The following is a 24,127-nucleotide window of genomic DNA, read 5'->3' as shown; positions in this document are numbered from 1 at the left end:
CTGTGTTGTCTTCTATAAGATTTATAGTTTCACCTTTTACGTTTAGGTCCATGATTCATTTCAAGTTAATTTTGTATATGTTGTGAAGCAGCACAGCAGTATACAACACCACCACCTACCCCACCACCGTAAAGATATCCAGTTGCTTTAACATCTTTCATTGAAATGTTTCCCCATTAAATTGTCTTGGCACTTTTGCCAAAAATCAATTGACCATATATCTGTGGGTCTATTTCTGCACTCTATTCCGTTCCAGTGATTTATATGCCTATTTTTTTTCAATAATTCCACACTGTCTTGATTACTATATCTTTATAATAAGTCATGAAATCAGGGAGTATAAGTCCTCCTACTTTGTTCTTTTTAAAATTGTTTTGGCTATTCTAGGTTATTTGCATTTCCATATACATTTTAGAAACAGCTTGTCAGTTTCTACAAAAAAATAAAATAACTTTTAAAAGTCCGCCAGAGTTTTTATTGAATCTTATATTAGTTTTCTACAGCAGGGGTCCCCAACCCCTGGGGCACGGACCATTACTGGTCCACGGCCTGTTAGGAACCAGGCCACATAGCAGGTGAGCAGCAGGTGAGCAAGCGAAGCTTCATCTCCTGCTCCGCATCGCTCACATTACCACCTGAACCATACCCCGCCCCCCGCCCATCTGTGGAAAAACTGTCTTCCACGAATGTGGTCCCTGGTGCCAAAAAGGTTGGGGACCACTGTTCTAGAGCCATTATAACAACGTACCACAAACCCAGTGACTAAAACAACCAAAAATTTTCTCTCACAATTCTGGAGGCTAAAAGTCCAAAATTAAGTTGTCTGTAGGGCCATGCTTTCTATTTGAAGGCCCTAAAGGAGGATCCTTCCTTGCCTCTTTCTTAGCTTCTAGTAGTTGCTGACAATCCTTGGCATTCCTTGACTTATAAATGCATCACTCCAATCAAGGCCTCCATCTCCACATGGGCTTCTTCCCTGTATTTCTTTATGTATCCAGATTTCCTCTTCTTATAAGGACACAAGAAATTGGATTAGGGTCCACTCTAATCCAGTGACCCATAACACTTTGTATCAGCTCTAAGGACTATCAAGAACTCATTGGAAAAATTTTTAAATATGGTCCTTCCTCAAGCAACTTAAAATTTTGTTGAGAAGACAAAGTCAACACCTAAGAAACTATTAGTGAAAAATGAAAAACAAAATAAATTAGTGTGGCTCAAACAATAAATGTTACTTGTGTACAAAGAAAAAAAAGCATACTCCAGGTCAGAAGTCCCAGAGGGCTTCATGGTCGAAGTACCAAAAGATTAGTATAACAGAGAAACAGAAAAGAGGCAAGAGGTAAGAGTCATTAACAGGAACAAAGGTACAGAAACAGAAATTAACATGACACAGAAAGGCAGGTGGGGGGACAAAGGTAAGCAAAGCAACACGTCTGGAACACAGTTTGGGTCAGGAGACAGTGGGAGACGAAGGTAGATGGAGGCACTCCAAGGAAGACCTTAAAGGTTAGACAGCAGAATTCTGATTTGACACAGTGAGTGATAACAACTACTCTGAAAGTAAGGTTTGAGGAAGATCAGGTTTGCTTAAGGGGGAGAACTAACTGAAAGAAATAGAGTCCAGGGCAAGGAGGCTAGTTAGGAAGCTCCTGCTTCCTTTCCAATCAATTCTCTGTTCTGCAACCAGAGTGATGTTTTTTTAAACTCAATTTGATCAAGTAACTCCTCTGCACCTTCACTGAATATGAGATGCTGAAGGAATCAAAGATGACACCAAAATTTCTAACCTCCATCTTAATAACAGTTGCATGAGCTTTATAAGGACCAAGAAGGTAGGAAAGGGATATATAGTTTGGAGAGGAGGTATGAGTTTTGTATGGCTTATGAATAATTTGAGGTAGCAATTAAACAACAGCTAGAATTTGGCCAGATTATGAGGGGGGAGGCAGAGGCAAAGGCAGGAATTTTCATGTGCAGCATATTAAAGAACTGTACAAGGCTGATCTTCAAATTACAGAGGGATAGGCAGGCTTCAGGGAGTCAGCTGAGACAAGTATGAGAGGAGTTAACTAAGCCTAATTAGAAGTGGACCAGGAAAGGTGGCAGGGGTGGAGTCAGACAACCAGGAGCAAAGGGTGAGGCAGGTTGGCTAGAGCTGGGACGGATCTTAAGCAGGAACCCGGACAGAATCCCATCCTGGAAAGAAGGCAGGACAGAAATAAGGAAGAGGTTGTGGAATAATAATAGCTAACATAACACTTATTAAACATTTCTTTTTTTTTACTATGTGGTAGGCATTGTTCTAAGCATTTAAATGAATTTATTCACTTAAACTTCACAAGAGTGAGAGAGCTAAGTATTACTGTCCTTATTTTATAGATGCGGAACCAAGGCACAGAGAAGTTAAGTGATTTGCCCGGGGTTCTACACATAGCAAATGGCAGGCCAGGATTTGAGACCATGGTAATGAACATCTACTCTGTGCCAGGGTTTTTACATATACTTACTTGGTATGTGTATGAGTGTTGTGTACACACACAAACGCAACAATGATTTTTTTGGAAAAAAAAGAGTAATATGTTACCCACCCTCCTTTCTGGCACATGACCTTTCCCCTATTCAAGCAAAGGTACAATATATTACTGCCATCAAGGAGGATTATGGTTGTTAAAGGGAAAAAGAGGTCATTTACTGTTCAGCTTCAAACCTAAAAACTGACTTTTTTTTTTCATCTGTAATAAAACAACAGTTTTGGGAAGGTATTTTTCTACATTCTAACAGCTTCTTTTATTTATCAAGAGCTTGACTTGGCCCACCTGGATCACATAACTTTGGTACAAGATACAGGCAGGAAGAATTCAAGTTAGGATAAGAGAAATAACCAACACCTAGGAAATAGAAGAAAGGGTCTTTCTCACAGAAAGAAGAAAGAAAAAGCAGTGTGTGTGTCACAGATTCCCCCTTGTTATGGGCTGAACTGTATTCCTCCAAAACCCATATACTGAAGTCTCAACGCCCAGTACCTCAGAATGAAACCTATTTGGAAATAAGGTCTTTAAAGAGGTAATTAAGTTAAAATGAGGCCATTAGGGTGGGACCCTAATCCAATACGACTGGTGTCCTTATAAGAAGAGGAAGAGACCCCAGGGAGGCAGGAGCACAGAAGGGCAACCATGAGATGAAAAAGCAGCAAGAAGGTGGCCATCTGTAAGCCAAGGAGAGAGGCTCCAGAAGAAACCAACCTGCTGGTACTTCAACCTTGGACTTCTAGACTCCATCAGAGCTTATGTTACATCAGAACATAAATTTCTGTTGTTTTTAGCCAACCAGTCTGTGGTATTTTGTACGGCAGCCATAACCAACTAATACACCCCTCTAGGCTGAAACTCCTTAGGGAGGAAGGCAAAAAAATAAGGTAAATGTGGGGGGAATCCCAAAGAAGTGGAACTTGTTTCTCACTTCCATGAACAATTTCAAGCTCCCTTAAAGAATTTCTGTGTTCTAACAGCCCAGATAACAGATTGAAAATGGCAGGATAGAATAATAAATTAGATGTCCAATGTCACCTTTCCAATTCTTGTGGAGCAGGGATTCCTAGATTCCCAAAGATAGCCTGACAGTTGCAATGAGTACATCTAGCACCTAGACTTTGGTGTCTAATACCATTTTCCAATAAAAGGAACTAGGGCTCCGTGGAGAAGGAGTCTAGGACTGGGGCAGGAAGTATACAAGATAAGCCAGAAGCATCTTGTAGTGCCAGAAAGTAGGGGTTTATCACAATGATGGGGTATTATGTCAGAGGGATACAGGAGGCAAATGAAAGAGCTCCCAATGGCCAAAGTTGGAACGATTTGAGCAACAAAATAAAGTAGCATTGGATTATAACCTAAAGTATAAAGTAAATATCCATGAATCCATACTGATATAAATAAATGACTGAATAAATAAGGGAGAGGAGATAAAGGTCCAAGTAATTTGTATGCAGAAGAATTCCAAGTAATTTATATAGATACTCTGCCCTTAAGGAGATAGAACCTAACTCCCAATTCATTAAGTGTTGGCTGCACATAGTAACTTCCTTCCAAAGAGTATGGCATGGAAAAGGAGAAAAAGAGAGTAACTTTACAGTGGAGAAAGCTGATAAACACTACCTCAAGCCAGGTGATCAAGGTTAACATCTAGTGATAAGTCATTTTGGGAGATGTTCCCTTGATACGATGAGTATGGCACTTTATCTCTGTGGTCGTCCTCCCCAAAACCATTACCTGAGTCTAATCCTGAGAAAAGCATCAAACAAATCCCAACTGAGGGACATTCTACAAAACACCTGACCAGTGATCCTCAAAACTTTCAATATCATAAAAAACAAAGTCTGAAAAAACTGTCACAACTAAAAGAAGACTAAAGAGACATGACAACTAAATGTACTGTGGAAACCTGGATGGGATCCTGGAACAGAAAAAGGGCATTAGAGAAAAACTGAGAAAATCAAAATGAAGTATGGACTTCAGTTATTAGTAATGTATCAATAGGGATTCATTAATTATGACAAATGTACCATATTAATGTAAGATGTTAATAACAGGGGAAATTAGGTGTGGGGTATGAGGAAACTGTTTGTACTATCTTTGCAATAATTCCATAGATCTAAAATGTTCTAAAATAACAGTTAAAAAAAAAAAAGGTAGCCGGAGCAAGGACTGCCTTGCCAACACCCCCTCAAAACACATCATACCTAAGGCAGCGAGCTCATCAGGGCAAAGGGATCTTTGGTGTGGAACATCTATGGAGTGGAGTGGGGAAGGGTATATAGGGAGGTGATGCCGCCATAAGATGCTGATCTCCAAAAAACTGTGAAGCAAGTACCTAGTCAGGCGTCCAAACACCACTGTTGATACTTAAGATAAAGACCCTTGAGGAACCCCAAAACCACGTGCAGATTTGAGGTCACTGCCCTCATTGTCCTGGGGACATATAAGATTTAACCTCCATCTCAGATACTACGGTGACAATGAGAATATTAACAGTCAGGATACCTTACTTAGGCTGCAACTAAGGAACTCTCAACTTGACTGGCTTAAACAATACGGAAATTGTTTTATCTCACATAACGAGTGCCAATATTCTATTGTAACACTCCACTCTGCCATCTTCAGTGCCTCAGCCATTCCTTAGCTAACTCTCCCAGCACTCCGGTTGCCTCAATTTCAGCTATCATGTGCAGAAGCAACAGTATCTGGCAGAAGAGACCATCTCTTCATTTTGAAGAGTACTGCTCAGGTACTTTGTCCCTGAATGTCCCTGAATATGAGTTTGTCTGATGCTTTCTTATGATTAGACTGGAGATTTTTGATTTGCGGTCAGATAACCACAGAGGTGCAAGTGTGACTCTTTTAAGGAGCAAGGAAACTTCCCTTCACAACTCACTAGCCAGCCCCTTCCTAAACTAATCACTGGGAATAATGAAATTACCATAATCAGTTTAAACCAATCAGGACTTAGCCCTGAGTCACAGAGAAGGATATATACCAAACAAAGGGGGTATAAATGATTATTGAGGGGGCCAGCACCAGTGTGTACTATAGGTAAAAACCCTGAAAGGCAGAGAGAGCCTTTACTTTAAAGAGACTACATTAATATGATTAAACATTAAAACAAGTCTATTTTAAAATGGAAGACACTTTTAATTGTCAATTTTACTTCAACACTATCACCACCCAAAGGGATTTTAGATCATTTATAGAAAATAAGTCCCTCCTCTCAGCTATTGAGGGAGTAGCAGGAATAAAGGAAACACCTCTGAAAGACAAATTTCATCTATAGTTCATCTAGACCAAGACAACCCTTTCTATTAGCAACTCAAAGCCTCCTCATTAACCCCAGGAACATACACTCACAAGCTGTCCAACAAAGATGCTATAGCTAGTTCAAAATATAAAATTGACATGCAAAGAAGAGGTATAGATTTGTGAGCCAGCTGCATAGAATATTAGCCAAATAATAGTTAAGATACCTGGGGCAACATTTCCCAAACTAGTGTGCTTTGCTACATTCTTCTGTACCATGGTAACAAGTAGGCCAAGAAAACAGTAGTCGGTGATCAAATTAACTGATAGAGACTAAGTTAAACAAAATTAAATAGGCTTCTTTACTAATACATTTCTCAGAGCATTTATATGCTAGCAGGCATTATGAATTCCAAGAGGAGGATATACTGCTTATACTATTTAATATTTCCCTCCAAAAAGAAGGTTTTCCTCTTTTCTCCTGACCATCTACAAACAATTTCTAGGACAGCATTCTGTTTAACACCACCTTGAGAAATACTGCTGTAAGGGGAAAGCAAAGGCCCAGGAATAAAGTCCATTACTGTTAGGCTGTTGGAGGGGGAAAAAAAAATCCAGCCAAGAATATAGTGAAGAAGGCAGGAAGCAAATCCGGAGAGTTCAATGATACAGAAGCGAGAAAGGAGATAGTTTCCAAAAAGCTAGAGACAATCAATTATTGAGAAATTAAATAGAATGAGAATAAAAATGTGTTTTTGGATTTGACCAGGAAAACTGACACCTGTGACCTTCAAGAGAATAGCTTCAGAAAAGATGAGGAAAGAAGGATGGCATACAGAATAAAAAAAATTAGGATGGGGATGAAAAAAGAAATAGATGAAACATTTATAGACCACCCATAACCGGAGTTCAGCAGTGAAAATTTAAAAAGACATTGGTTGATTGGGAGAAGGGAGTATATGGAAGAATAAAAAAATTTTAGAACAGCGAACACCTACATATGGTTGAAGGTAAAAGTGAAAATCTACTGAAAGAAACTGATAATTACAGTCCAGTAGATGGAAGAAATGGAATCCTGAGTATAAATTACTAAAAAAGACTTATCTTTCTTTCCAGATTGGAGAGAATTTGAATAGTATGCCTAACCATTCCAAGACTGAAGACCTTGTTTTAATACTACAAAATTTCATGGATTTTTGCCTATTCCACCCAAGAGAATTTTTCAGTCTATAGAGTTCAGTATGTAGTATGTTTGTAAGTTTGCTGAACTCTTGCTCCTCTCAGAAGCTGTCTATGTTATGGTGAAGGTGTAGGTTACAGAAAAGCACTTACCTAAGGGCTTCAATCTTCATGAAATAAGAAACAAGGTAGAGGTTGGTGACAATAAGGAAGTTGGGAGCTCAGGAGATTTTAATTTATAATGACTTATTACAAATAATTTTAATATACAAAATAAAAACTTATAATAGGAACACACACAAAAAAAGTGTGAAGACTACCAAAAGAGGGTCCAGAAAGAAAGGCATCTACTTATCCCACCCAGAAATTTACTGTGGTAAATCAACAGAAGTTGCATAGGTCATAAGTTAATAACATAGTTCCCAATATGCTGGTGAGAACAAAGACTATTCAGCGGCGGGTCTAGTTACAGTCTAGCTTTAAACTTTTAAAATTTAAACTTAGTATGGCTTTCCAACACCAACCCTAAGAGTTAAGCACACAAAATTTCATTTTTATTTCCTTTCAAGATCAGTGAGGACAATGACATGAGATTCTGTTGCTTAGAACTTATTTCTAGGCTCTACCTTTTCGACTATTTCACTGACCATTCAAACTGAGTACATAATTTTGGATTATCTATGTCCAAGTCACAAGTGGCTCATATATGGCTCCAGAGCCCATCTATCATAACATTTTCATCACAAAAAAGGCAGTAATATCCGACTCTTTGCTTAATACATAGCCCTATAGAGATGTAAGAAAACTCAGACTGCTTTAAAAAACATATGGTGACCACCATAAGTAGAGGAGTTAGAGGAGGCCCCATTCTTTAAATAAATAAATTAATAATAATCAGTGTGCACGGAATAAAGGATAAGGTTAACACACCAAATCCCGCAGCCTCCAGATTTGTGTATCTGTAAACGTAAGGCGGCCGACCACATAGGCCAGATGATTACTACTGCCAGCTCAGCAGCTGAGCTTGGAGAAGAGGCGGCATCCACACACAGGCCACTCTTGAGAACCAAAACTTAACAGCCAGTTTCATCTGGCAGGGACTGGAAAATGTGGCAGTGATTAAACCGGTTAAAGTCCGACAGAAATAGGGTTGTTAGCGGTAAGGGGAGCCTCCGAGGCTGCAATTCTGGAAGGCAATAAGGCAGCCACGGCTGGGCGAACATCCCCACCGCGGAGCTGAAAAAAGCTATGGGGGTTGAGGGGAGAGGGCTCGTCCTTACCTTGTCATCCTCGCATCTTTTCCCCAGGCCCTCCCTGGCCTGCAGCCGGCTGCTGAGCCGGCCGTAATCGGCCTCTTTCTGGTCAATCTGTTTCTTGTGCGAGTCCACCAAGAGCAGGAGGTCCGAATTGCGCTTCTCCAGGCGCCCGCGAGCCACCTCGGTGCGCTGGACCTGGCCCTGCAGCTCGGCCACCTCCTCCTGAAGCAGGACGTGGCGGGAGGAGATGCTCCAGTAGTTGAAGGCGAGGACCGCGATCACTACCAGCAGGACCACCAGCACGAAGGAGGGCAGGCGGCCGGCCCGCCTGTTCGCCCCGAAACCCACCATGGGGCCGAACCAGGCTGTACCCCGGTGCCTCGGCGCCGACGCTGCGGGCAGACGCTCAGGCCGAGGTGGCTGAATTGCCTGGGGGACGCAGCCCCAGGGCCGGCTGAAGCCGGAGGCGGGCCGATTAGCCCGCCCGCGAGCCGGAGAAGGGGGCGGGGCCGCAAGCCGCAGGCCCCTCCCCGCCCCCCCCTCAAATCCTGCCACAGCGCGTTCCGCAGGCGCTGAACTAGACCCCGCACCAGCTGGGCGGAACCAGGAGAACCCAGCTGCCCGAACCCCAGGTCCAATACTTCAGGGTTAGGGGGCGGGGAAAAGAGGCGGAAGGGGGTGGATTTAGCTCTGGCCCCGCCCATTGGCTGGGTCTGGGTCGCCAAGGGGGTCATTTCCTAGTTTCCGCCAACACCCACCCCTCTTCTCGCGAGAAAGTGGGCTTCTCCCGCTCTTCGCAGTCTTATCTCGCGAGGGTTATCTCTGTACAGAAGAGTGTTGTGATTTTGGCGGTCTGGGTTAGCTCTTGTATACCTGAACCGGAGTCCCTTCGGCTTTTACCTGCTCGAGCCCCTTGACCCACGGTCTAGGGAGTGCCTACCATGCCATGGCCCTCGTGAAAGTTTTTGTTTTTGAGGACATCTGAGGTTGCGACCGCTATGTAAGGAAAACTTAGGTGAGCTGCGGGCAGAAGGGGCGACTAGAAAGATTTTGTATTTGCTTCAGTAGGTTTTCTTGCTTGTGCTAACGATGTGGAGAGAAAACAATAACCAGAAAGAAAACGACCGTGAAATTGTGGTGCCCCAAACATTACGGAGGAAAGCAAGAGAAACTAAGCTTTATGACTGAAAGAGGTGGTGCCAGCCTGGTTTCCAAGGTTACTGCTTTCACTAATGGAAAGAACTTCAGAATGTATGAGCCCCTGTTCCTAAACTCACTGCTGCTTTTGCCTTGAACTGGGCTTCCAAGTAGAAAGTCCAGAAGCTGCCCACAATGAATGATAACTTATGCTGTTACTGACAGCAAGCACGGTCTGGGTTAGATATAGTAGATCCCTTACAAATTGTTTTTGCATATTTAGTCTCATATTATCCTCTCAGCAACACAGTTTTACAGATGAGGAATCCAAGACACAAAGATGTACCAGAAACTTTCTCAAAGTCCCATATCTTGTTTGAGACAGAATTAGGCTTGAATTCGGGTCATTGGTCTCTAACATCATTGCTCTTTGCATTATACCAGGCTAACTGTTGCTATATGTTCGGCATTAATTACAGTGATGAAGAAAAAGCCTTCACCTCTTTTGTGTTTTCTGCATATTTCATTTGTCCTCGCATAAAAGTTTTTTTTTAACATCTTTCGCATAGAAGTTTTAAAAGTTATTTGGCTCTATCCTAAGGAGAAGATGGAGTTGCTTTATTTTTCAGACCTCAGATTCAAGAATGAACATAAACCAACGAAACGCAAAAACTTTGGTATTTTCATTCAAATCAGAGTGGTATGATTTTGTAGTAAGAAGACTTGTTATCTTTGAATAATTATTCTATGTTTCCTGTCCATTTCAAAAATAAAGTTTCTTGCCTAGTAGTCCTAGAGTAGCCTGGAAGAATTATTGCACCCTGAAAGAGTGATGATTTCTCTCTCACAAATAACAGAAAAAAACCACCAAAATTATTAATATTTAGTCCACATCAAACTTGAGCCCTTTGCTCTGGCTTCATAAGATCTAAGAAATCCCCTCCAGTCTCAAAGGACAAGCAGACCTTGGCAAAAGGGAGCAAGGCAAAAATGGGAATTCCTCGTCTATAATGGATCCACCTATCCTTTCCTCAATTTCATATTGACTTTGCTTTGCTTAGTCAGCAGTTGAAACTATAAAGTGACGTTAAACTGCTTAAGATGTTTCAGATGATCTTTCCAAAAGTGTTTTCATTTTTATGTGGGATTCTAGCATGTAGAAGTATAATATTATTGTACAAAACACATTCACATACACTTGTTTCATCAGATGCTTAAAAGAACTATTTGGTACCATTATTCCATTTTACAGATGTGGAAGTAACTTGCCCAAAGTTATACATCTAGTAAGTGGCAGGGCTGAAGCTTGAAAAACAATCCTCTTTCCACTCTTCCCCCGGGGAGAAAATTTTTTTATCTGTTTTGATGGTTACCTCTTCGAGTTCTTCCCTCTACTAAGAAACCCAATCCAGATATCATGAAGACAGTGTATAAGTGCTCTCCTATGGATGGTTCTGGATTAGGCTTTAAACTAATTGAGGTAAAAGTCAATTCCTTAAATCAGATGATCGAGGTTAACAACAACAGTGGTAAGTCATGTTGTTAGCATGTACCTTTGATAGGATGTGATGGAAGTAGCACTCTGTGGTTTTCCTCCCCAAAACTCATAACCTATCTAATCATGAGGAAAACATCAGACAAATCCCAATTGAGGGACATTCTACAAAATGCCTGAACAGTAATCCTACACACTATGAAGGTCCTCAAAAACAAGGAAAGTCTGAAAACTTTTCACAGCCAAAAGAATAATGTGGTATCCTAGATAGGATCCTAGAACGGAAAAAATACATTAGGTAAAAACTAAGGAAATTTGAATAAACTTGGACTTTAATTAATAATAATGTTTTTATTACTGATTGATTGTCACAAAGGTACCACACTAAGCTAGGATGTTAGTAATGAGGGAGACTAGATGTAGGGTATATAGGAACTCTGTAATATTTTTACAGGTTTTCTGTATTTCTAAAACTGTTCTAAAATTTTAAAAATTAGTTATAAAAGTTCCTATTTGGGAGGATATCTTTTATGATATCAAGTATGGATATAAATATATTCATATAATTGGAAAGGCAGTATAATCACAGATAAATAATGTTTTAAGATTTAAAAGATGACGTCCCTGGTGGCACAGTGGTTAAGAATCCACCTAACAATGTAGAGGACATGGGTTCGAGCCCCTGTCCGGGAAGATCCCACATGCCGTGGAGCAACTAAGGCTGTGCACCACAACTACTGAGCCTGCGCTGTAGAGCCTGTGAGCCACAACTACTGAGCCCGCGTGCCACAACTATTGAAGCCCCTGTGCCTAGAGCCCGTGCTCTGCAGCAAGAGAAGCCACTGCAATGAGAAGCTTGCGCAGCACAACAAAGAGTAGCTCCCGCTCACCGCAACTAGAGAAAGCCAGTGAGCGGCAACGAAGACCCAACGCAGCCAAAAAAAAAACCCTTTCTAAAAAAAAAAAAGATTTAATTGAAGCGTAAGAATCTATTACCCAGTGGCAAGTGAGGTTAAATCATAGGAATTTTGCTTTTATATGGAGCTCATTTTCTTGAGCTCAAATTACTGTTTGGCATATATTGTCTTCAATATATGTTGACTCATAAAAAATTTGACTTCCTGGATTTGAGCAGAGGAGTAATTATTTTATAGCTTATTCTTCAATATTTAGGACATTGAGTAGGACTAGGTTAGAGAAGGTAGCAGCTTGTAGAAATAGAAAATACAGAGATGCGTAGGCAAGTTTTTCCATTGTAAATGAAAAAAAAAACCAACCTAAACTGGTTTAAGCAATAAATAAGTAAAATTATATATGTGTGTGTGTGTGTGTGTGTGTGGGTGGGTGCATAGATAGATAGATACTAGGGTAATTTACAGTACTATTGGAAGAGCACCAGGAACTGAGGTCTTTCTGTTTCCGCCCTCTTCTTGGCTTTATTCTCTCCTACTTCAGATGGCCCTTTTCCTTGTAGACGGGAAATGTGGCCCCAGCATCCATAGGGACACATCCTGCCAGTTCCATGATCTGAGAAGCAAAGGAGTTCAGTTTTCTAGCTGTCAGTACAAAAATGACCAAGGAAAGATTCTGGTTGTCCAAGCCTGATCGTGTGCACGCCACTTGTACCTATCACTGTGCCCAGGGAGTTGGGGGATTATGATTGGCCCAACATAGGACACTCCTCTATTGCCAGTAGGCAGTCTGATACCAAGAAACAGAAAGAGTGTTGGGTAGAACTAAACAAATAATGTCGTGGCTTGTGGGATCTTAGTTCCCACAGGGAACCCAATCCCACAGGGATTGAACCCGGGGCCCCAGCAGTGAAAGCACTGAGTCCTAACCAATGGACCACCAGGAAATTCCCACAGTTTTCTTTTTCTTGACATGTATTACTTCCCTTCCAATTAAGAACAGTCAGTGACTGAATAAAGACATAGTGTCACAAGTTGGGTTCCCCAGGAAACAAACTCTGAGATGGAAGTTAGGAAGGTTTTTTTAAGGGAGTGTTCCTGGGATCACCACCCATAGAAGAGAAGGGAAGGGAAGGGAGGAAAACAGGATGGGCAGAGGGAGAAGTTGGGCTGCTATAAAGTCTCAGTGAAAGCCTCAGCCAACTCCCTGAAGAGCTCTGAAGCTGGGATGTCCCTTCACAGCTGTCCTGTGTTGGAGGGGTCCAGACCTTTATACCCCCAGATCAACCAGGTTTTGGATGGCTAGGGGGAAAAGTCACAGTCACAGGAAGGGGTATGATGTCGTGCATGGAGATGGATGCTATGATGTGCCACTCAGATCCCATTTCAGGAATGAAGGACTTTTTCCCCCAGCTGCCGGGAGTGCTGTCAACAGATAGCCCTCAGCTATCAGCCACCTTCAGAATTACCTCAGCTGAAAAGGGTTACCTTGTGAAGAGAATGCCCCCTTCCCATGGCAGCCAGTACTAGTCAAGAGAAAACACAGTTGTTAAGTTACTTCTCTACATCAAACCTATTTCCTACAGTTGTATAGCAAGAGGCAGTATGCTGTAAGGGGTAATGTGGGCTCTGGAGTAAGAATGTGTGAATTAAAAGTCTCTCTTTGCCTCTTAATAAGTTTGTAACATCAAGCCAGCTACTTAAACTCAGAACCTCAGTGTTCTTATTTCCAAAATGACCTATTAGGTTAGTTAGTTAGTTAGGATAAAGTTTGGCTCCATATAAGGGGAAAAAATAATAAACAAGATAGGGTTTTCTCCTTTCTCACATAAAATAAATTGAGAAGCAGGCCATCCGGGACTGGTATGGCAGGCTCTTTCCAGCTCACTGCTCTGTCATCCCTACAGTATGGACCTCATCTTCACTTCCAGACATGACATTCTTGGTCCAGGAAGCAGGAAGGAGAAAGGGTATGCCCTTCTCCAACTATTAAGAAGACTTCTCCAAATGTACATTTCCACTTCTCATTGCTCTGAAGCTAGTCACACAGTCACCACCCTGAGACCAAGGAGGCAAGGAAATATATCTTACAGCAGCAATGTCCTCATTTGAAAATTAAGGTCTTTTAGTGAAGGAAAAGGGAAGAAAAAGTATAAGGAAGCAAAAACAAACTCTGTCACAAAGGGGGGTAATCATAATGCTTATCTCATATGGTTGTTGTGTGAATTAAATGAGTTAATACATGTGCAGTGCTTAGAACAGGCACTTAGCAAGTATTCAATAAATGTGGCTACTACTGCTGCTGTTACTATAACAGTGGTTCTCAGTTTGTGGTGGGGGCATGAATGAATCTATATGTTCACTAACCTTTGTCTATATATTGAATAAATAATTTCTATAAAATCTCACTACTTTTTTAAAAAAAATTCTGAGATGCTATTGTGATGAATAAAATAAAAACTTACTTTAAATTACTAGTGACTTCATAACCTTTTCCATTATATATTTTCTTAATCAGTGGACACTGAAAGTATAATTACTGTCACATGAGTATCTGTACAGTTTCTGACATTAAAAAAGAAGTTCTTAGAGTCAAAATATTGGTAATTTCGGGACTAAAGGGCCATGGTTTTGGTAGGACTGCAACCCAGCATCTATCAGCCTTTCCAGCCTTATTTTTTTCCCTATATCTAATGCCCTAGCTCTAAGGATATCCTGTTTTTCAGGCTATCTTATGTCTCTGATGCTTTGTTTGACTATTCCATATTGGAAAGCTTCCCTAACTTTCTTTTTTCACTACCATTTATTCATTAATTTCTTCATTATTAATAACAATGTTACAAATATCTCAGATACCCATGTGATCACAATTATATTATTACTATAATAGTTGATTGAGAAAATACTTAATTGAAAAGTTTATTATGAAGTGAGCAATGCTTGTTTTTTTTAATTGAAGTATAGCTGATTTACAGTATTGTGTTGGTTTAAGGTACACAGCAAAGTGATTCAATTATATCAATATATGTATTTCAGATTATATTACATTATAGGTTATTACAAGATATTGAATGTAATTCCCTGTGTTATACAGTAAATCCTTATTGCTTATTTATTTCGTGTATAGTAGTTTGTATCTATTAATCCCATGTTCCTAATTTGTCCCTCCTTTCCTCTCCACTTTGGTAACCATAAATTTGCTTTCTATAAGTCTTTATTTTATATATAGATTCATTTGTATTATTTTTTAGATTCCACATATAAATGATATCATATAGTGTTTGTCTTTCTCTGTCCAACTTCACTAAGTATAATATTCCCTAGGTCCATCCATGTTGCTGCAAATGGCAATATTTCATTTATTATGGCTGAGTAATATTCCATTGTATACATACAAATATATATACCACATCTTCTTAAGCCAATCATCTGTTGATGGGCACTTGGTTTGATTTCATGTCTTCGCTATTGTAAATAGTGCTGCTGTGAACATTGGGGTGCGCATTTCTTTTCAAATTAGAGTTTTTATTTTTTCTAGATATATATCCAGGGGTGGGATTGCTGGATCATACAGTAGCTCTATTTTTAGTTTTTTAAGGAACTTCATACTATTTTCCATAGTGGCTGCACCAACTTACATTCCCACCAACAGTATACAAGGGTTCTCTTTCTCCACACCCTCTCCAGCATTTATTATTTGTAGACTTTTTGAGGATAGCCATTTTGACTGGTGTGAGGTCATACCTCATTGTGGTTTTGATTTGTATTTCTCTAATAATTAGCAAAGTTGAGCATCTTTTCATGTGCCTGTTGGCCATCTGTATGTCTTCTTTGGAAAAGTGTCTATTTAGATCTTCTGCCTATTTTTTGATTGGGTTGTTTGTTTTTTCGATATTGAGTTGTATGAGCCATTTGTATATTTTGGATATTAACCTCTTGTCAGTTGCATCATTTGCAAATATTTTTTCCAATACTGTAGGTTGTCTTTTCATTTTGTTGATGGTTTCCTTTGCTGTACAAAAGCTTTAAATTTTGAATAGGCCCCATTTGTTATTTTTGCTTTTATTTATTTATTTATTTGCTCTGGGAGACTGATCTAAGAAAATATTTCTATGATTTGCATCAGAGAATGTTTTGCCTATGTTCTCTTCTAGGAGTTTTATGGTGTCATGTCTTATATTTTGGTCTTTAAACCATTTTGAGTTTATTTTTGTATATGGTCTGAAGAAGTGTTCTAATTTAATTGATTTACATGCAGCTATCCAGCTTTTCCAACACCACTTGTTGAAGAGATGGTCTTTTCTCCATTGTATATTCTTGCCTCCTTTGTCATAGATTAATTGACCATAGGTGCACAGGTCTATTTCTAGGCCTTCTATTCTGTTACATTGATCCATATATCTGTTTTTTGTACCAATACCACACTGTTTTGATTACTGCAGCTTTGTAGTATAGTCTAAAGTCTAGACGGGTTATCCCTCCAGCTTTGTTCTTTTTCCTTAGGATTGCTTTGGCAATTCTGGGCCTTTTGTAGTTCCATATAAATTTTAGGATTGTTTGTTCTAGTTCTGTGAAAAATGTCATGGGTATTTTGATAGGGATTGCATTAAATCTGTAGGTTGCTTTGGGTAGTATGGCTTTTTTTTTTTTTTTTTTTTTGGCTGCGTTGGGTCTTCACTGCTGCACACAGGCTTTCTCTAGTTGTGGAGAGTGGGGGCTTCTTCGTTGCAGTGTGCATGCTTCTCATTGCAGTGGCTTCTCTTGCTGCAGAGCACAGGCTCTAGGCACACGGGCTTCAGTAGTTGCGACATGTGGGCTCAGTAGTTGTGGCTTGTGGGCTGTAGAGTGCAGCCTCAGTAGTTGTGGTGCACGGGCTTAGTTGCTCCACGTCATGTGGGGTCTTCCCGGACCAGAGCCCGAACCCGTGTCCCCTGCATTGGCAGGCGGATTCTTAATCACTGCACCACCAGGGAAGTCCCAGTATGGCTGTTTTAACAATATTAATTCTTCCTAATCCAAGAGCCTGGAATTAAATGAAAAATTTAAAACTTCACTATTGTGGCACTATGTTACTGGAATCCTACTTTGTTCAAGGCTTTATATCATAAAGTGTGCATTAATTAAAATTGACTAATTAATTAATTAAATATTATTTGAGTGCCTGCTGTGTACCAGATATTGTTGCAGGTAGGAGGAGTTGCAGAGCATACAGCAGAGACAGAAATGTCCTCCTGAATCTTTCAGTCTCTTCTTCCTTTACCAATACACAACAAGGAAACTACTCAGTCTACCTCCTTTAAAACACCTCCTTTTGACACCTCCCATGCCTTGCTGCTCCCAAGTAGAAATGACCACTATCTTATTGTGCCTCCACGATGTTCTTTAGATTTCTACCATAGCAGTTTATTTTTCTGTGACATATCTGCCTCCTACTAGACTTTTAGTAGGTGTTTTTCTGAAGGACCATATTAACTGATAGTATGGAGTAGGCTGTGATTTTGTTTTGACCTCACATCATTAGGCTTTCTTCCCCTTCTCCAATGATTGCTCACTTCTTTCTTCCCAGTTTCTTTGGATTTGTCTAAAACACTTTCTGAATACTCTCTTAACCATTTCACCTTTTAAAAAAATGTTCTGGAATTATGGAATTTTAGAATAGGAAGAGATTTTAGAGACTGCCTGATTTAAAACTTCCAGTTTATAAGTGAAGATGAAAATCCAGAGAAATAGTGTGACTTGCTCAAAATCATTCTAATGGTTAAAGACCAACCTTGGATTAGAATCCAAGCTTTCTTCAAGATCTAGTATAAATCTTCTCTCTCTCTCGCTCTGAGATCTTCAAGTTCCAGCTCAGCTCATGTCTTTCTCTTCTGAATTATGCACTAATTGTCCACAAACTGCATCACTTTGACAATAATCATTTAACCTTACATTGTTACTCTACTCTTTCACATTGGTGTATCTTGCCTGGCCAGTTAGCTATGAACTCCAAAAAGCACACATTGTGTCACTTTTATTTTCTCTCTTCTTAGCAGGTAGCACAGTAGATAGTAGACACATAGTAGGAATTCAGTAAATATTTTTACTAATCAATCACTACTTCTCACATACCTTTCCAAAATATAGTGGGTCTTGTTCCTTAACATTTCACTTCTATTTCCTTTGTAAGTTTTAAAAACCAGACTTAGATTCTCGGTAACCAATGAAAAGACGGTCATGCCTCTGCACAGTCTGCTGCAATGTATTTTTTTCTGGACTTGGCAGAAAACCCAAGGTTTCTGCCCTATTTTTTTTTTGTTTGTACTGCATTTCATCTAATCTTCTAGCTCTTGGTGGCTTTCTCTGCTAGACATTGTTCTGTAATGACCCAATTAAATATGGCCCCATTTAATGTAGTGGAACTTTATGTGGGGCTAATTTCAAGTGATCATCCTGTAATTTTCCAAACCTTTATTTGTTAATTTTGGTTCCCTGAAACAGTGTACTTGCTGCTGATGCTAGTATGGTACCACAATAAATCCTCTTGCACTGATGTTCAGGCAGAAGACACAGCTGTGAGGAGAGCTAGTCATGTGTCATATAGTGCCCTTTAAGGGATCCTTGTTTATCCATTGTCTGAGCTTTAAGTAGAAGCTAAAAGCTTTTTTTTTAACCTACATAATTTTTCACTGAATATGTTAGTTTCAGCATGTTGTTTGTGTTGTTTTCAGCAGTGCAGTCCCCTGATCTATATCAAATAAACATGATGATGGATTGAACTCACTTCGCTCTTCCTGTCCAGGTACTATTTTGATTTGTCAGTATCTTGGAGAGGTAGCACATGACATCCCAAGACAGAACAGAAGCCAGTGTTTGCAAAAGAACACATTTTTCAGCAGAGTAGTGTAGTAACTTTGAAATACTAATATGTTTTGAAATATGTCTGTGAACACTTTCTTATTAACATTATATCAGTGTACACAATGTTCTTTCTTTTGACATCTGGGCGTTATTAGGGTTGTTTAAAATCTATATTAAAAATCATTGATATTTTAAAGAAAATCTGTTCATTTCCATAGCCAAGTAACTTATGTCAAATGATATGTGATTAGATGACGCCCTGTGTACCCTGTGCTATTTCATGCCTTCGTGCCTTGAACGCACACCCTTCTCATTCTCTTCCCTTGAAAGCACTCCCTTCTCATTCTCTAAGCCTTTTGTGATCCTGTTTGAATGTCTCTTCCCCAACGATTCCTTCCTTGTGTCCTGCTACACCTAACTTACATGATATTACACTTATTATACGTGTATTACAGCTATTAGTTTACATATTTATCATCTTGTTAGACTGTGAGATCCTTAAAGATGAGAATTTTGTCCCATTTATCTTTCCATCATCTAGTGCTGTGTCTCACATATATTATGTTTAATGAATGAATGAAAAAGATTTATTCCCTCTGGATGTAGTTGGCTCATCCTTAGTCACTCTACCACATATAAGGAGAATCCTAAAAGTCTAAATTTTTCTTGTTTTTTTTAAAGAATGGAAATAATTTAATATTTTCTCTTCATAGAAATGAAAAAAATTTAATAGTTTACCTTCATGTTTCTGAAACTAATGCATGCTCAAAACAACAACAAATCAGATAATCAGAAAGGAAAAACAAAAAGTGAAAATTGCCCACAATTCCACCCATCCAAATGTAACCACTACTAACATTTTAGTATAGATCTTTCCTGATTTTTTTCTGTCTACATACATACACACACAAAATATTAAACAAAATTTTTGTGACCTGCTTTTTCACTTAAAAATACCTTGGAAGCAACTTTCCATGTTAATCAAATTAGCACTACATATTCACTTTTTTTTTTTTTTAGGTCTTGTCTTTTTAAGCAAATGAATACTTTTATTAACATGGTAAATATTTTTTTAAACACACGGTAGAGTTTTGACCTCAAATACTTGTCAGGTCTGCTACTGAAATGAACTTACAGCTAGACAATTTATGAATCTTGAAGATACCTCGTCCCTGTTCAGTTTAGGGTCCAAAACAGACAGCCCTTGCTTTTCTTCCCCAGACCCTCAAGGGCCTTTGCAAATATCTCTTTCATTTTATGTCCAGAATCCCCTGAAATGCATCAGGGTATTACATCGATTACACAGAATACCAAGATCTATCTTGTCTCCTATTCTAGGTTCCATGTCACATAAAGCTAAGTTAGGTTGTCCAAACAATATGACCAGACAGGTTACATCAGTGTGCCGCATAAAACTTAAAATTTGAACAAAATACATCTCTCTTCCTTTGTTCTCACAGAGAAATTAAAGTCCCCAAATACAATACCATCCTGCAGCCCTTCTTCTGATTCATCAGTCCTAGCCAGATCAGCCCCATTCACATTCCCAGTTGAAGTCTAATCCCTTCTTCAGCTTCTTTAGCAATCGCTTCATGGAGTCGTCTTCTAGAAATAATGCAGCTCCTTCAGCACCTTCAGAGCTGGAGAACTCCACCTCTGAGTCTTATCTGTTACACACAGACTCAAAGTTCCAGGGAGCTATCAGGTCACACAAGAAGAGCAAAGCACCTCAAAAACTTAGGAATAACGAAAGCCCAGGAACAGATGTGACTGCTGCAAGAGCTTACAATCTAGGCCCTAATTCTTGTGAGAGCATTTTCCAAATAAAAGTTACCTCCCCAAAGAAAAACATTTAACAGTCAAAACTCACATTGAGGGCATTAACCACAGACCATAGAAACGTAGTGTAAGTGAGGACAGAGCGTAGACAGAGAAAAAAAGAGAAAACAAAAGGCTCTCTGGTTTCAGCTTCTCCAGGGTGTCAGCCAATCTCCATCAGTTGACCAGAATCCATTGGCTGTAAACCGCTGACCCTCCTTCAGGATGACTCACTCTTCTCTATCCCCCAGAGCAGCTCCAGCAGCATCTCTGCTATCTTCGCGATCTCCTTGGCCTTCTCCTCTGCCTTCTTGCACCATTTGGTCCCTCTGCCCTCGACTCCATTGTCCACATTCTGCAGATGGTTGAGCGCGCTCTCCTCTGAGGCCTCCACCTGCGTCTTGATCTGGACGAGCATACTGTCCATCTCCCACAGCTTGCTCCCGTTCTGCAGGTAGGCTCTCCCATGCTCGCGGGTGAACGCCGCAATGTCCTCGCGCATCTCGTTGATGACCGGGAGCAGGAACTGCTCAAAGTCCTCCTCGGGCTCCATCACCTCCACCTCCTCCAGCTCTGCCAGCTCCGCGATGTCCAAGGACCGCATCTTCCCCCGCCATTCCGGAACCGCAGGATGCAAGTCGGGCGCAAAGAAGCAGAGGGCCTACATATTCACTTTTGGTAAATGCATAGAAAGATATATTTTATTTTCTTTAACCAATCCCTATAGATGGACACCAAGTTTTTTAGGTAGATTCTTATGGTTGCATGGAACAAATACCACTCTTCCAAAAATAAGAACCTTTTCTCAAGGAAAAGGAGGGTGTATTATAAGGATGTATATAGATTGGAAGTAGAACCAGAAGTGCATCTATCAGGAATAGAGCTCTAGGAACCACCTTCTCTTTCTGGTGCCTCTATCTTTCTTTTCCCCATAATTCCCTAATAGTCCCTTCTTCCTCAGAGTGTTTGCTTCCTCTAAACTTCCACTGGCACGTAGTTATGGCTTGGCTCACTCCAGACTCTTAATGTATGCCATTTCTTCAGCTTCTGTTCCTGCTTCTCAATCTGTAGAAGTTCAAGTATTTTCATCCCACACCCAAAGGATGGTCTTGTACACTCACTCCACTTTGGATCCCCTGGTGTAGAGACTAGAAAAAGAAGTGGCAAGAGATGAAGATGAAGAGATAAGTGAGGGCCAGATTATGGAGAAGTTCATATTAAGGCATCTGGATTTTTACCTAAGAGTAATAAGAAGCCAAGAAAAAGTTTTAAGAGAGAATGATGCAATCAGATTTATGATTTAGAAGGACTTTTCCAGCCAAGTGTGATTGTGCCTCAAGTATATAGACGGTATATAGAGGGCCAATTAGGAGACTGTTGCAATAATTCAGGTGAGAAATGATAGAGTCAGGGAAACAGTTTTTAATTTCGGCAACTGGATCACTCCTGGGCCATTCACTGAAATAGGGAACCCTGGAGAAATGGTCAGAAGTTTCTTTGTAAATTAACTTATAGCCATTTTTATAGCTGCAGAAATTTTTTCAGCTGTAGAGAAAAACTGCACATCGCTTCACTACCTCCTTGAAGATCTCCACCACCTCCTTGAAGATCTCCACCTGACAACCTCAGATCTTTCTATTTTCTCAAATCTATGCAAGAGCTGTATGGGGATGTAGTTGTCTTCAGTTTTAAGCTGTGAATCTCACTTTCACTCCTCTGGCTTTATCCTCTATCATAATGAAATCAATTTTCTTGACTGAATACCATGTCATACCTTTCACCTCTTCCTGCCAGTGTGTAAGAGATACATAAGAAAAAGTACTAAAATTTTCTTCTGATAATGAACTCATAAAGTGTGGTCATCCCTGTGCCCCCTTATTTCTTCTTCTTCTTCTTTTTTTTTCACTGTCTGGGAGGCTGTTTTGGAGGAAACATCTGTCCAGGCTGTTCTTCACTTCTAGGAAATATTAGGGATGGCTGACTGAGGCTTTGAGAAATGAATTCCACAGGAAAAGGAAACAAGGTTTCTGGTTTAGTCAGCTAACTTAGTTAACAAGACAAAAAGCTCCGTTAGTCCAGGAGGGGAATAGTAAGTAGCACCTGGAAAGTTTCATTATTCCTGGTGCTCCTCGCATCTGCCTTTTATTCCCCAAGCAGGACCTATACGAGCAAGACTGATGGCCGGTTCTCCATCATGCTTGCAGCAGGAGACCTCTCTCCACTGCCTTTCTTCCTTTTCCTCTTCCACTGAAGGGTAATTTTTGAATGGGAGCAAATTAAGTCTAAGAATTTACTAACTTGAAACACTGCTTGTTAGAATAAATGTTTTATTGCTTCTCTGCCCTTGGGGTAAGAGCAAGAGTAGAATATAAGTCTTAGCTATAGTATTATTTACATATAACTTTGGCTAAAGTAGCAAGACCTGACCCATCTCACCTAAATCCATTGAATTATTCCTTCAAATCGTTATCCAAGGATTAACAAGTATTTACCTCTTGCTTAGAACTTCTTTAAAGATTGTTTATATGTCCTAGTTTAGAGTTTTCTTAATGGATACATAGAAACACCAATTCCATGGGAATGCTCAAAAAGTAGTTGGGGTTGGGGAGCATGGGTCCATGGGGCAAATCATTTTGGTAAGCACTTCATTCTCAACCTTCCTCTTGAAGATTCACAAATTACATCAAGATATTAAAAGTCCTGAGAAGTTTTATAGTAAAGAAACCTATTAACTTTTTAAACAGTTTCATTGAGATACAATTTACTTACCATAAAGTTCACCCATTTAAAATGTATAATTCAGTGATTTTGGTGTATTTTCAGAGTTTTGCAACCATCACCACTAATTTCAGATCATTTTCATTATCTCAAAAGAAACGCATAAGATGTCACTCCCCATCCTCCTGCCCCACAAGGTCTAGGGTTATTTTCTTTTTCTACAGGTTTGCCTTTTCTGGGCATTTCATATAGAGGGACTCATACATTATGTGGTCCTTTGTGACTGTCTTCTTTCACTTAGCCTAAGGTTCACTTAGCTGTCTTCTTTTTTTAAATTTTTTTTGGCTGTGTTGGGTCTTCGTTGCTGCATGTGGGCTTTATCTAGTTGCAGCGAGTGGGGGCTACACACGGGTCTACGCCCGTGGTGCGCGGGCTTCTCATTGCAGTGGCTTCTCTTGTTGCAGAACATGGGCTCTAGGCGCGCGGGCTTCGGTAGTTGCGACGTGTGGGCTCAGTAGTTGTGGCTTGCGGACTCTAGAGCGCAGACTCAGTAGTTGTGGTGCATGGGCTTAGTTTGTCCGCGACATGTGGGATCTTCCCAGACCAGGGCTCAAACCTGTGTCCCCTGCATTGGCAGGCGGATTCTTAACCACTGTGCCACCTGGGAAGTCCTAGCTGTCTTCTTTCTTAGCTGTCTTCTTAACATAAGGTTTGAGGTTCATACATGTTTGTAGCCTGCATCAGTACTTCATTATTTTTTATTTATTATTTACAAATAATGCTGCTATAAACATTCATGTACAAGGAAACCTATTAACTTTGCATGTGTTGAATAGCAAGATGAGACTGTAGCCATATGCCTGTGAGTATTTAGACATCATAAACTGTCATTTGATGAGCTAAGCTGTCACTGGGAAAATATTGTATTAGCTTAGGCTTAGGTTGTTCTTCTTCCACAAAATAATGTATATAAATTACATCAAA

At 40.0% G+C, this 24,127-nt stretch overlaps 2 protein-coding genes across 5 annotated transcripts in view; both read right to left on the bottom strand.

The window, feature by feature from the left end:
- Window positions 1–8,871, bottom strand: part of GOLM2 (golgi membrane protein 2) — a 101,798-nt gene extending 92,927 nt beyond the window's left edge. For all 4 annotated transcript variants that reach the window (XM_068550697.1, XM_068550700.1, XM_068550699.1 and 1 more), the window contains exon 1: window positions 8,249–8,871. In XM_068550697.1, the coding sequence (XP_068406798.1) occupies window positions 8,249–8,575 (327 nt within the window). In that variant the 5' untranslated portion in view covers window positions 8,576–8,871. The remainder of the gene's footprint in view (window positions 1–8,248) is intronic.
- Window positions 8,872–20,544: 11,673 nt separating this feature from the next.
- On the bottom strand, window positions 20,545–21,029 carry LOC137759473 (MORF4 family-associated protein 1-like). Its single transcript, XM_068535748.1, has one exon. It carries the CDS (start codon window positions 21,027–21,029, stop codon window positions 20,646–20,648), a length of 384 nt encoding a protein of 127 aa, XP_068391849.1. The 3' UTR covers window positions 20,545–20,645.
- Between the last annotated feature and the right edge of the window lie 3,098 nt (window positions 21,030–24,127).

Source organism: Eschrichtius robustus, chromosome 1 (assembly GCF_028021215.1).
Source record: "Eschrichtius robustus isolate mEscRob2 chromosome 1, mEscRob2.pri, whole genome shotgun sequence".
NCBI lineage: Eukaryota > Metazoa > Chordata > Mammalia > Artiodactyla > Eschrichtiidae > Eschrichtius > Eschrichtius robustus.
This window is presented reverse-complemented; position numbering and strand designations above follow the sequence as displayed.